The sequence below is a fragment of the Tigriopus californicus genome, chromosome 11 (assembly GCF_007210705.1).
Source record: "Tigriopus californicus strain San Diego chromosome 11, Tcal_SD_v2.1, whole genome shotgun sequence".
NCBI lineage: Eukaryota > Metazoa > Arthropoda > Copepoda > Harpacticoida > Harpacticidae > Tigriopus > Tigriopus californicus.
Genome location: NC_081450.1, coordinates 15,458,204 through 15,472,292, shown reverse-complemented (window position 1 = coordinate 15,472,292; position 14,089 = coordinate 15,458,204). Strand labels below are relative to the sequence as shown.

Below are 14,089 nucleotides of genomic sequence, written 5' to 3'. Positions count from 1 at the left end.
TGGGCGGGCCATGAGTTCCAAATTGGATTACCTCCAGAAGTACTTGTCCTCGGACCCGAAAAGTACGCACCACAATTCGGCCTTATCCCCCCTCAACCCCACGCCCAAACCCAAGAAGAAGAAGAAGTTCAAGCAGAAGGCCCAGGTCAAATCGGGCGGCGGGTAAGTGCACCACCCATCCTAACCTTCAAGCTCACCACCTCAGCGTATCATGGCTCAGGGTGGGCGTGATGGGTGGCCCGGATAGCCAACAGTCTTGAAGAATGGGCAAGGTTATGCCCCCGCCTTCACCTTGCGCATGGGTTTCATCCATGGACTTGGGTCGCCGAGTAGTCCAAGAAAGGCAATGAGTGAAATTGCCATCGAAAATGAATCAATCCAAGGCTGATGTTGACGTTGATGACATGGAAACATAATCGCACAAACAGGTCGGCATAGACCATTGAAGACCAGGCAGTCCAAGCCATTTCTTTTTTTTTTTACCCTAGATCGAAAATTACGAAAGCAGACTGGGATTGGTGGGCTTTTCTTGGATCTTTGTCCATTTGTTCCGTTTTTTCCCCTGGCCGAATATATGTATTTGGTTGATGTTTTAGCTAACAACTTTCAGTGTATGGTCGCTGATCTTTGGCTTGATTCAAAGAATATCAAAAGTACCTTTGAAAGTCTGCCCGAGGATCAAAAGTCCATTCCTTCTCTGGCCCGGCAGTGTCATAGTCCCGAATCAGATTGGGTTTCGGTCCCGGGAGCTCTCGTGGGCATGGTTGAAAATATGGGATTGGCCTCGTTCACACCTCCCTACCCATCCGGGCTGTTCTGACCGCACCAGTTATTCATTTATTTGGGGGGGGGTCTAAAGTTCCCTCTTTAGTTCTCGATTATGATCCAGACTGAAGATACACCCGTTTCAGATTCCGCATCATCGACGAAACGGATGTCTTCCCGGGTCGAAATTCGAAGACCCATTCTATCAGTCAGCCCGATATCCAAGACGACGACGACGACGATGAAGCGGACGAACGCTTCCAAACTCAGGAAGAACGCCCCCAAGTAGCCGGCATCGTGGATGAACGCCCCGACATTGAAATCATGAAAGAGCGCTTTGTTACCAGCAACTTCCAAAGTGTGTCCAACATCAAGTCCGAACCCCTCGACTCAACCGAGCAAAGCCGCATCAAATCCGAACCCGTAGATGATCCTCCTAGCCATTCAAGTCCCCTCACAGTGCGTCGCCGCCCACGGCATGACAGTTCTGCCAGTGATGCCGCCTCCCCGCCCCGATTACGCCATGACAGTTCTGGGAGTGAGCCCGTGTCGCCCCCTCGATCACGGGCCCGGGTCGAGATCAAAACTGAGGCCGAAGACTTGTCTCCGCCTCGCCGACGGGCTCCTGATCATTCACGGGAAAGGGCGGAAGATTTGTCGCCGCCTCGTCGACGTCCGCTCGATGATTATCGGGATGGGGGTCCGGATCTGTCGCCACCCCGCCGTAAGGTCAAGGTGGAAGCCGAGGACTTGTCGCCGCCTCGACGACGGATCAAGACGGAAGAGGCTGAGCCCACAATTGCCGTGGACGGGGCACTCAGTCAAACTTTGGACGGCAAGAAGGCCGGATTGCAAAACGCCAAGGCTCTGAAGCACGAATTATCCACCTTGAGAGCTAAGGAGCGGGCCATGTTTGAAACGGTGAGTCTGGTGGTTGATTGTGGTATAGAATACTGACATTTGAGCCTCATGGAGTGATGAGCCCGGGGCGCCGGACCTCTATCTACCACGTCCAATTCCCCAGTCATGTGTTCTGACTAGAGGACTAGTCCTCTAGTTCTGACCAATCCACCTTTAAAGGAGCTGGGTCTGAAAAGTTACTAATTCAAAGCCACTACGGGTGATAAGTTTCGTCGCCTTCCTGTGTCTGTCCCGTAAAAAGCTTTTCATTTGATACATAATCGCACATTTCAAAAAGGTTAAACAACTAAAAAGTGGGATAGTCAGTGTCATTGCCTCTTTTGGGGATGAATTCTGTCAGGATTGCCAACTTGACAATTCTGATTGCTAGTCCACGAACTTCTACAAGTATGGCCTGTGAACGAGCTTCCCGCCAAATGGGCCTGCTCTTGGTCACAGCAACTCTGGACCACTTTTCTACATAGAGTTAAAAAAATAGAGACTTACATATCCTCATTTAAAGGCAATTTTTTTTTTCTGGTAAAGTGGTGTGTTTCAAAGAAATGTTGTCAAAAGCCTATGTCGCTGACCAAGAGCAGGCCATAAATTCAAATTTGATGTCGTGATTACCACATGACTTTGACCACATCTCCTGAGTACTCTAAGCATGATTTTGGGCTCAAATTTGGCCAAGTTCATGTATTTGTCAAGATATTGTGCTCACCGGAAACCTCTGTGGCAAGGGGTAGCCGAGCAAGATATAAATTAGTTAGTATGATGATGATAATGAAATAAAGGTAAGGTTTCTTGACAGTTGGAGGATACTCTATGTACAGGTAATTTTAGTTACATTCAGCCAATTAATTTTTTCATCGAGCAATTAGATGAAATGTTTTTTTGCAACCTAGTTAACCCAAAGTTTTGGATATCATTTTTATATATAAAAAATTAAAAAAAATGTCATTGAACGTTTACGCACCCCTCTCAATTGATGCTCTACTTTTAATCGTGCGAAACTTGAATTATGAATAACAAATAATACCTGAAAAATGGTCCCCCTTAATGAGCAATTCTCAATCTTCAGGATCAAATAATGATCACTTTTTAGGTTTTTTAACCTAACAAAATTGCAAGACAGAAAAGAGCCGTGTTTGAGAACTACACTATTGCCCTTTGGTTCGCCTCTTTTCCCGCTTTTTCCCATTTGCCGTCCCTGTAGTACTAGCTCTTTCCCTCTATATACTGTATATTGTACTTTCTTTTGCTGTCTAATAAATCAGTTAACCTACCATCGGCGGATCACTCCATCCGCCACACTACCATGGAAAGTCCCGTCTTGGGAATGAGAATCTCATCCATGTAATCACGTATTATACTGGCTCTAAGTTTGACATGATTTGTTTCTTGTTTTCCCGCTTAGAATACCTGAAATGGCGTATTAGCCCGGAGTAGATAATGTAGATCAGGAGGGCATTTTAAACATGAGTTTGACGAAGAAGAAGAGAGAGTTTGAGACTTGTTCACTCAACATTATACTCTTGCTTTATAGCTCAGTTCCGATGTGTCCGGGCGCAATGCTCAAACCCAAGTACGAGGACGCCTCAAAGCCAAAGCTGAGGAAGAAGAACAGAAGCAAAAGGAACACGAGATCACGGAAGAAGTCAAAGCCAAGTATTCACGTTGGAGCAAAGGGTAAGCCCATATGGGGATGACTTTGGTTGGCGTCTCGCCCGCATCTCCATGATAACATTCTTTGCTTCTTCTTAAAGTGTTGTTCAGGCAGAAAAAATCCAAGAACGCATCAATACAGACTTGTACGAGATGAGTAAGCCGTTGACTCGAGATGCGGATGATACCGATCTGGATGCCCACCTTAGAGCCATTGAGCGCGAGGAAGATCCCATGCTGCAATTCATCAAAAAGAAAAAAGCGAAAAGAGCCAAAGGCCTGAGTAAGTAGTAGTAACCAACCATGAGACTTTACAAGCGTAGATGATCAGTCACACGATTCGGGTAGTTCTGAACAAGTTTGAAGGAAAATACATTTGAAGGACCAACAATTACCCGAAGAGCAAGGAAGAAGTAACCAAAGTTAACTTTAAAAAAAAAATATTTGAACTAATATTGTTAAGGGCCCTTATTTTTAACAGATTAACAGGGTGGCCGAAAATAACGGCAAAGAATTCATTTGACTTTCGGACTTTCAACAATTTCAAGCAAGCATTGTTGACGTGTAAGGAGAGAAGGCCACGTTACACTCAATCGCCATCTTTGCCACACTTTGACGATGTAGAAGCAAGTTATGGCGGCTTCACGAAATGTCCTCCTGTCTCTTTGGCAATGGGAATGGAGTCGAATTTGTTGGCTGAAAACCTTAACCGATGAATAAGATCCAAACATGTCGGTGGGATTTTTTTTTGGTTTGACTTACTTATCGATTAGGTTTCCAATGTTGATTGTTAAATCGTCTTTATTTATGGCCACGCTGTATGTCCTCTTTAATCGTAAAGTTGTTAGCACTAATGTAGTTGAGAAATGAATAGAGTGACTTCGTTAGACTCTTAACTTATAAAATTGTCCTTCAGTGCATTAATTTATTCAAACTCATTTAAACGTCGCAACCAGTGAGATCCGAAACAGAAGTTAATAATAGCTCTTCATGATTTTGTAAAGGGCTTAAACTGAAGCGACCTGATGCGTTTCATTGGCTTCGACTTTCAAAACTGCCCATACAGGACATTGAACCGTAATTCAGGTCCAGGAATCAGGGATTTTTCTTCTCCCAAAACCATGGAAACTAGGTTTTCATCCATTGCCCGGCTATATGACAAAATTGATAAGAACAATAGCGGTGAAGAGAAAACCATTCCTTTCAAAAAATGGGCTTAAAAGAAGCAGGTAGAATGAAACTAATGTGCTGCATCACCGATAAACATGACATTTTCGTTGGCTCAAATCTAAAGACTAGCTAAGCAATGCCAATACTGAATCCGAGCTTCACGTATCTTGAAAGAGCGTAGAAACATGACATATCTTATAAATTGCAAGCTAAATTTGATCGAAATCGAGAGGGCCATTTTAAATGAGGGATGTAAATGCCTCTCAAAAGAAACCTGGTTCCTTTTCTAAGAGAAAGAGTTGAAACTAATTGTTGCCGACATCCGAAACAGGTCCAGGTGCATTTGAATAAGTTTGTATACGAGTACATGATAATCTTGGCAAAGTGAAGAACGATTTAGACGAGCGAAATGGATAAAACATTTGGAAGGGTTATGTCATGGTTGACCAGGATGTCAAATTGAGCTTTCTCTCATCCTATATTTGAAAATCGACTTTTTCTCCATTGTCGTCGCCAAAATCGGAATGAAGTCACGACAAGCCAATATCAAGATAGCAAAAGTCAGAATGGCAAATGAGCCAAGTAAAGTCGAGCCCAAATCTAGACAAAGTAGAAAAATAGATAAATATCTTTTACAAAAGGATGAATCATTACTTTTTTTACATCCTTATGTAATGAATCACTCGCGCATTTACTCGTTCTCACCCACGATTCAACATTATTTGTTCCTGTGCCGCCGAGAGTTATTCTACTCTCCTTGCAATTCATATTCAAGTATTTAATTGAATGGTGTTTCTTTTTTTCTTTTTTTCGTTTTGGACATGATATACCTGCTAGTGGGAATCTGCGCACACTTTTTTTTTTGATAGCACTTTTGTCATTGGTAGTCCTGACAAGTCAACAAATGAGACAGGTTGATTAAAAACAAACTATTGGAGAAATACAGCTAGCAGCAGGAAACGTCGGTTGCTTAAATGAAATTCGCTGACGAATGTGAGGCATACTTAAGATCCACCAAGAAATGATGGAAATTCGTAGTTTTGGATCGAGTTAGTTAGGCAAGTTCATGATCCATTGGAATATGGACAGGGATGTCAGGGTTTAGAGTGAATTTTAAATGCAACCGGACACATTGCGTCTTTCAATTTTCAGCTTGATCGAACCTTTGGGTCCAAACTTATACCCCTCTCACAGGTCACAAAATAACTCTATAGAAAATATATGAGCAAGCCCTCTTTTGGTAATCAGTCCATTCTGTGCTCTGATATTTACTGCGCTTTGAAAGGGCATCACTTTTGACCCAGTCGTTCAATCGAGCTAAAAATTGAAATGCGTAATTGTAGCGACCTTGGAACAGTCTCATTTGACTTGTGTACGATTTTTTTTTCTTGAACACAGTATTCTAGTCCATCTCCCATGGGGTTCATGGCAAAATGTGAACTTGCCCGCCAAATACAATGGTGACAAAAGAACTCGGCCAAAACAAGGTTGCCTCATAAGTTTGTCCCAAACAAGGCTGGAAGCGTTTCAATTCAGTTGCATATTGAACGAGGGGACCATGCAAAGCCAAAGTATGGAGTTAATAAACCTTATTTTGATCTCTCTGGAATAAAATTTTCATTGCTACATGACAGACCCGATGATCGCCTTTCATTAGGTTATCCGGCGGAGGATCTGTTTTACATGGTATTCTTTCGTGCTCTTGCCCATAGTTTCTCTTCACTTGTGTCAAGCATTCATCAACATCTAGTACCAATTACGACGAAATGTTCGTCTTGAATCTGAAGAAACCTAGCTGAATGTTTCATTGCGTTGTTCATCTTTTCTAGAATATCCCAGCTATAATGGGCCCCCACCCCCGCCAAACCGTTATGGTATTCTCCCTGGTTATCGATGGGATGGCGTAGACCGATCCAGTGGTTTTGAGAAGAAACTCTTTGAAAAGAAGAACAGTCGGGTAGCGCTCCAAGAAGAGGCGTACAAATGGAGCACTGAAGACATGTAATCGTGATTGTTTTCTTGATGCTCAAATGATAAATATATATGGCAAGATGTTCATGAGACCACTCTATCAAGGACGAAGTTGTGTAGGAGACACGTTTCTGGGTAACTACACAATCGTAATGGTGACTAGGAGGATGCCCAATGGTTTTCCATATTCGTAGAGTCAACTAGCATTGAACTGTCACGAATTTCGCACAGAAAAGGCATTAAGAGTCAATAGACTTCGAGCGTAATGGTCGATTTTGAGCTCTGGGCACCATTTATGGCCAGCACTCTCCAGTTCTTTCGAACTCTTCCAGACATTGAAGACGCTGTCGAAAAGATGGGACATTTTGTGGCGGAAAAATTACTTAAAAAAGTAAGTTGTTGAATGTTACCGTGCAAAGATATTTTAGGTTCTATGGAGGTTTACAAAATTTAGGGTCTCTCAAAGATATGGATTTCTGCCCTTTGCCAAATATTTCAGCCATGCTAAATACCTGACTTGGTACTTAATATGTTTGCAACTGTCTGGATTAATCAAGTAAAAAAGCGATTAGTTTGAAAATTGAGTCACTGAGGTTTTGTCTTACATTTGCAAACAATTACAAAATTCTCATGCAAGCTAGTTTGACAAGTCACTAACAATGGATTTTGGCTTGCTTGTGGTTCTCCAACTCGCTCAATCTAGGGAGATAGATTAATCTTTTAGGAAGTTTTTGATCATAACCAGATTAGGTTGACAACTAATGTTTGGGTTTTGGGATACTGACTTTTTATAAGTATGTGACTTTTCCGGTTCTTGGTAAGCAATAGCTTGTTCTTAGCAATACATAGGCAGGAGATTGTGTCTAATGGTAGTAAATTATGTTAGAAGTTCCAAGCTGCAACACCATTACGTTAATAGGAAGAAAATTCAAAGAATGAAGACTTAGAGAAAATCTTACAAATGCAAAATATGGAAAGGCATGACTATGAAAGGATTTAAAAAAGCAGAAAAAGGCAAATCTAAGAACCCAGTAAGTTGCTTCAAAATGAAAAGCAGATTAAAGTGACTCAAAATCCTTCATTTTATAGTAAAAGGTGACTAGATATAATCGAGTAGTGGATAATCACGACTAAAAGAGAAATGGACGCACAATCCAGGGGATGATGTGTGCTCACTATGGGTTGTATCAATAAAAAATTAATATTTTATTTTAATAATAATTTGATAATTTTATATATTATTATAATAGTTTATTTTAATATATTTGTAACATGGATCGGGGAACTAAAACCATTCTACTCATTGAGAAAAGTGTAGTTTCGATTTAGCCACAAATCCATCTCTTTTTTCCGCTAAAAAAACCCTCCTTCTTTCAGCTAATCAGTCAAAAATGCCCACAAACCTACACGCACGTCTGTTTAGCTTACTTGGCGTATAATAATCTTTACAACAGTATGAGGCATTCATTATTGGGTTCAGAAGTGAATCATTACACTCAAAAAGCTCATCTATTTAAAGTAGAATGCCTTTGAAAAGGCTAAAAAAATGCTTTTCAAACTCTTGGAAAAAAGTCAATCTGAGAAATATGAAGAGTAGTTTGAATTCTCTAACTCCTTAAGGCATATTTTTCATTTACACTGACAACACCTTACAACTGAGACTCTTGCACTCCCTCTGAAACGAAAGAGAAAGAAAGAATGGTCAACCTATCTGAAGAGTGTCTGTTTCCCAAATTATTCGGACAAGAATACAAATGACCACAAGCATTGCATCGTAAAAATGTCTCAAAATGAATTTGGCCCATTGTAATCGACCAACTTGTCATGATTGTGCCAACACACATTAAGATACTTCAATGGTCATGAACCGTGGTTAATTGTAAGCCCAAAAGGATCCAAGAAGCTCCTTTGATGTATCGGGTCAGAATTAGCATAACTGTGTAGAAACACGTGCAAACGAAGATAATAATTCAGATTTAATTTCTTAAATCGAAATGGGGCGATATGGTTGCACCAAGAAATGAAAATGACGTTTGTTTCTGAGAGATAGATTTGAACTACAAACTAAGCGTTTGCTTAGCAATATGGACTATGAACAAGCTTCGTGCCAAATCGGCCTGCCCTTGGTCATAGCAACTTTGAGCCACTTTTCCAACTAAAATGACAAAATAAGAAACCTAGATTTCTTCCAATAAAGGTAGATTATTTTTATATTATTTAGTTGTTAAGTGGTTCGTTTCAAAGTTGTGCTGTCAAAAGCTTATTTCGCGGACCAAGAGCAGGCCGAAAATTTGTATTTGTTGTAGTGTTTATTACATAACTTTGGACAAACGAGTATCTCCTGAGTTCCCAAAGCATAGTTTTGGGCTCAAGTTCATCTACGGTATTTAATAAGATCTTATGGTCCAATAAAGTGCTCATTTGGAATAAGGTGAACAATTTAGGAGCAAAGAATGTCTTGCTCCCGTTCGCAGTCCACATCATCTCTAGAAGTCCGTGACCTAACCCATGAAATACTTTGATATTCATCCCTTTGGAAAAAACATTTTTCCCCTTCGTTTCCAGCCTTTATGGCTTGGTGCTGAGTGATGCAACAGGATTCATTTGTTGTCCACTGAGTATTTTTTGTTGGTTCTTGTTAATCTTTATTCGCCCAGCGATTGTACTATACTTGACTTGACATGGCATGATTCGAATTTCCCCTGGAGCCCTTCTGTGCTATTCTATGCATTGACTGACTGTACGTCGCTTGATTCATCCTATATTCAGACTCATCATTGCCAATCACAGGCGAGAACTGACGCCTCGGAACTGATTCTATGTACGTAGGAGGTACGTTCGAGTATTGCGGTACTACCCGTACTCGTCAAGTGAGGGGTTTATCGCCGTTCCAATCTGAAGCAGGCGTTTAAAATCTGGTTTCATAACAATACTTTTGATCGAAACCATCCACATACATAGGGCAATAGAAGACCTGGAGGCCTAATACCAAACAAATAGAGATCCTTGAGGAGAGAAGGATATTAAGGCAGGTCTAGCGTGTGTTGGCATTCTCGGGTCCATGAAATGTGCGTTTCAAACCGATTAGACAATACCGTGCTAATTGCTTCCATGAATTCATAGAAGATGATGCCGAGTTTCCACTCATCTCTTGTGCTAAGACCTGGATTACTAGAATTTACTGGGACTTCTAAGGAGCTTTCCGCCAAATTGACATCCTTTCTGAGTCGAAGCAATTCTGAGTTCGCTATTAGTTTACGGATTTGAATAAAATAAGAAATTGAAATAGCGCCAATTAAAGACCAACCACAGCTACAAATTTTACAATTCGTTGTCCATTTCTCCAGTTGACTGTGGCTAAATCAAAGTTGTAAGGATGATTCGTTTAAAAAATAGTGGTTACACGAAAATTTCTCGTGCTTTTATAGAGCAAGGACCGTATTTTGGATTTCTTAACAAAAACTACGGTCAGAATTTTGTAAAACTCTAATACTCTTTCCAAAATTACCGACAAAAAAAATCAATTGACCACCTTCACAGAATGAAACTCGATTCAACAAAAGTCCTCCATTAGATTTGCCAAGGTTGCTTGTTAACCTGAATGCCTCGAATTTGATCATCTGGTTCTCTCATTAAGAGTTTCTAAAGCACAGAGAGATTTGGTGCCAAGAGCCAAAATGACATGTCAAATGGTTCTTTTCACAGTTTCAACACCCCAACCACACCGCCTGGTTGTTGTCTTATTAATGAACCTTATCGATGTGCTGTACATTCAAATATCAAATAGAGGGCGAGCGAAAACGAAAGAGACACATGAGGGTTTTTGAAGATTCCTTTTCAACGACAAAATGGGCTCCTCATTTGGAAGTTGAAGTGAGAGTGGTTAATGGACGGTATCAGGAGTGAAGAGGATGAGAATGACGACAACGGAGAGGCTTATATCTCTATCTGAAATGCAAATCAGCTCTCAGAAATGGTTCTGGAGGAGTATAGACTAGTATGTGTGAACGTATTGTACTCGAGAAGCAAGGAAGGAAGGAAGGAAGGTAGATAGGTAAGGAGGTGGTTTCATTGAAACTTGGTGTCTTGAGTGGCATGCCGGATTCAAATCTTCTTGGTACATGAGTCAACAATTGTTTATGCATTCTTGCCCCCGAAGTGTCAAGAGGAAGAAGGAAAAGCAATGGTTTTCAAAATTCAAAATTGAGCGCAAATAGGAGGAAGCCACCAGCCATGTTGCAGGGAGAAGGGTGTTCTGGCAAATTAACCCTCGTGTGTAGATTACATCACTCAATCGAAACGAACGGCTGAATATTCCCAGAAATGATTGATTTGCTCGTTCCTCACGGTCCAAAATGCTCAAAGAAATGCCCTTTGATTTCGCTTCTGTATTGAAATTTTGTATTGGTTGGTCACGACTTTCAAAACTTTCGTTTTTCATATCGTTGTTGGACGAGAAAAAGGTGGCTTACTTGCATCCCTGCTCGGAGATTGAAGCTTTTTAAACTTCATATGAGGCCTCGTAGGTCAAGAACAGATGGAAGTCATTTCAAGACTGGACATAGTACAGTGTGCAAAAATTATTGCCCCCCCCCGATTTATAAGAGGTTTCAGGTCCATTTCTATCGAAGCGATTAATCCAGACTCGTTCACGGAAGTCTTCCAGAATTCTAGTCATATGAAGCAAAAACGAAAATCGAATTGTTATTACACATTTTGATGCAAAAGATTACGAGAGGTTCATCTCTCCAAACTTTAAATATGCATGATAAATAAACGGATAAACGTAACAATAAAGTGCCCTCAGCATGGATTCGTCAGCTCTGTCCAACCTTAGAAGTGCCACGATGAGCGAGTCTGATAGCCGTAATGGCTGGAGTAAGGATCTCTCTTTTAATCTTTACAAGCCATACAGACAATCTTTAGAGCTTCTTTCATGACATCCTCAATGGAGTACTAGCGCCTAAAGTAAAACCACCGGGACACGGTGCATTGACCATCCTCATGTACTCATACGGAGATGGGGCTAGACAATCAAAAGGACGGTGATATGACAATAAAGACACATTGACATATTTCAATTGAAATTGAATCATCTTGGTTTCCGCGGGCATTCTTTTTGTGCTTGATCTTTTAACTGATCATTATCATCATCATCTTGACTAAGGCTAGGTAAATAATTCTTCAGAATGGTGTTATTCCCCAATTGTTATTGATTTTTGCTAAACTTTGTGTATATTGGCCATTTTGCTGATTTTTTTGGTCATACGGAACAAAAAGCACACAATTTTAGAAGGATATTTTGTTTCCGCATCAAGGTTAGTAGTTTTTCAATCAGGATAAAAGTGTCAATTTCTTGAAGCATTACGTACTGACGCTCCCAAGAAGGTCCTTTTTTATAGGAAAACTCCTTGGATAATGTTTAAAGCTCCTTGGCCCTTCACAACACCAAATCAAATCAAATTTCAGATAAGAAGCATATCTTTGAACAGTTTCAAAATGTTTTTTTTCCATTTTTTCTTGGCACTAATCATTCGTTTCATCACTAAGCATGTAAACTCAAAACCTCTTTGTGGACCTCTTGAACATCTCAATTGTTCAAACCCAGTGAGCGCCAACAATCTCCGCGTTGAAGACTATCTATCTCAAACGAGGTTCTTTCCCTGTTGAAATATATGTAAAGACCTACACTGTTTCGTTAGTCTGTGCGTACACGGCATGAGGATTGTGGAGACACTATTGACTAATTGACTGTCATTTTGGAGTGGTAATAACCCTGATGAGTTCTTCAACTCATCCGAACCTCAGACTGTTTTCGTGGGGTTTTCAGCGGAGACACACAAAAAATGAGCCAACAACTCCTTGAAACTCCTTGAACAACCCGAGGAGTCTGGGACTGGGCATATGTCTGGACAAGGAGGGGGGAAAAGATGTGTTTTGGAGTCATTTTTTTGCCAACCCTGCGATGATTGAGTTCTCAATAGTGTTATCTTTACCGTTGGGAGGCGAGCTTCAACCATTGGATGCTAGAAGTTAAACAAATATGGCCAATGAGAGCCTTCTCGATTAGCAGATGTCGATCAAAAATTATGTTAGTATATAGTTTTACCCACACCCATACCCACAAAGTATGCCTGTTATTCAAAGAGTAGACATAATCATATTTCAACGCCCTACTCAATTGATGGTGATGGGAATGGGAGATTTGGAGAACGATATTCGTCCACGGTTTGAGAGGTCCATGAGCATTGGGCAAGGTCACGAAGAGTGGGTTATTGTTTCATAGTGTAATCCAATTAGAGAGTAGTAGTAGTAGCTTCTGTGCGTACGCTATTTCGCTCTCCCTTTGAACTAGTTGGTCTATGAAATACTTTTTGATAAGATGAACAATGGGGATGGATAGCAGCGATAAGATGAAACAAACTCTTTTTTCAAGGCCTAATTATCCAATCAGAGTATTCTTGTTAATGTATCAAGTCCGTTCGAGTGGGAAGATAGTTAAAAAATACAGTGCATTTTTTTACCCTTTTTGAATGTCTCTCTCTCTCTCTTCCAATTTGAGCTTATATCTCTAAGCTTTATTGCGCTTTTGTTGTCAAACTTAAAACTTCTGATCAGTTACTTGGGCGTAAGAAACGACTAAGACGATTTCGAAAGGGATAAACTAAGATCTCCCCTTGTTCCATCGAACTTTAGCGACATATTAATCAATCGTTGTATGTCTACGTACGTGCACTTTATTCATCACCTGCACGCAACTCATCGATGAATACTTGTGAGAACCACGACAGTTGGCCTTGAAGAACGAAGGCTCAAATTACAATAGAACAAGGCCACCTGCCACGCGGAAAGGACACCGCCGGAAATTGATCGAAAACTCTCCCCATGAAAAGTGAGACGGTCCTCATCCCCGGGCTTCTCCCCACAAATGCCCACTGACTCACATCCATCTTGGCAAAGATGTACGTAAACATTAAAAAAACGGAGTGAAGAGTCGTCATGGAAGAACTCGTTTTACGTGTGCTTCCAAAGTCTTGGAAATCGAGCTAGAATGGGGCAAATGCAGTAGTTCCCCGATGAAGTTCTCGAACTCAAGACAAGAGCTCATGAATCTTTGAATTGAAGAACAACAAACAGTCAAACTCAATTGATGAACACTTCATGCTCCATCCAGTGGATATCAAGCGCACGGACACCCAACGGGAAGCGGTTTCACTTTTTTCCCCTTTCTATACAGCTTTTCGTTTTACTGTACGCTGTACCACAGAAGTACGTACTTGAGGTCGGTCGTAACTCGTTCCTCTTTCAATTGATCCACTCGAAGCTCGCGAATGGAGCCATAAAGCCCAAGTTGACGGGCTAAAAATTGGGCGAATTTTTCACTCTCGCTCGCTCACCCTCTTCATCGCTTCATTCCTCAGTAATGTAAGTATGCTAGACTGGTTAGAAACTATGCAGGGACAACGAATCAAAGTGAGCTTTAACACACAACAAACCTGTCCAAGAGAGGTCAGGCATGAATACAGTAGATGGAGGAGTGCATGTGCGAGCTCTTATTCGAAGTCTCTCTTGGGTATTCACATATGTGAAGGCATCACCTGAGGCTAGTTTAAGC

The 14,089-nt window shown here is 41.1% G+C and overlaps 1 protein-coding gene across 1 annotated transcript; it reads left to right on the top strand.

The window, feature by feature from the left end:
* On the top strand, positions 1–6,559 carry LOC131890558 (BUD13 homolog; the record flags this gene model as incomplete). The annotated part of the gene is given in 5 exon segments (XM_059239927.1): positions 1–162; positions 912–1,686; positions 3,215–3,357; positions 3,435–3,616; positions 6,333–6,559. Coding segments are annotated over 5 exon segments (1,428 nt in total). The 3' UTR covers positions 6,509–6,559.
* Positions 6,560–14,089: the final 7,530 nt, after the last annotated feature.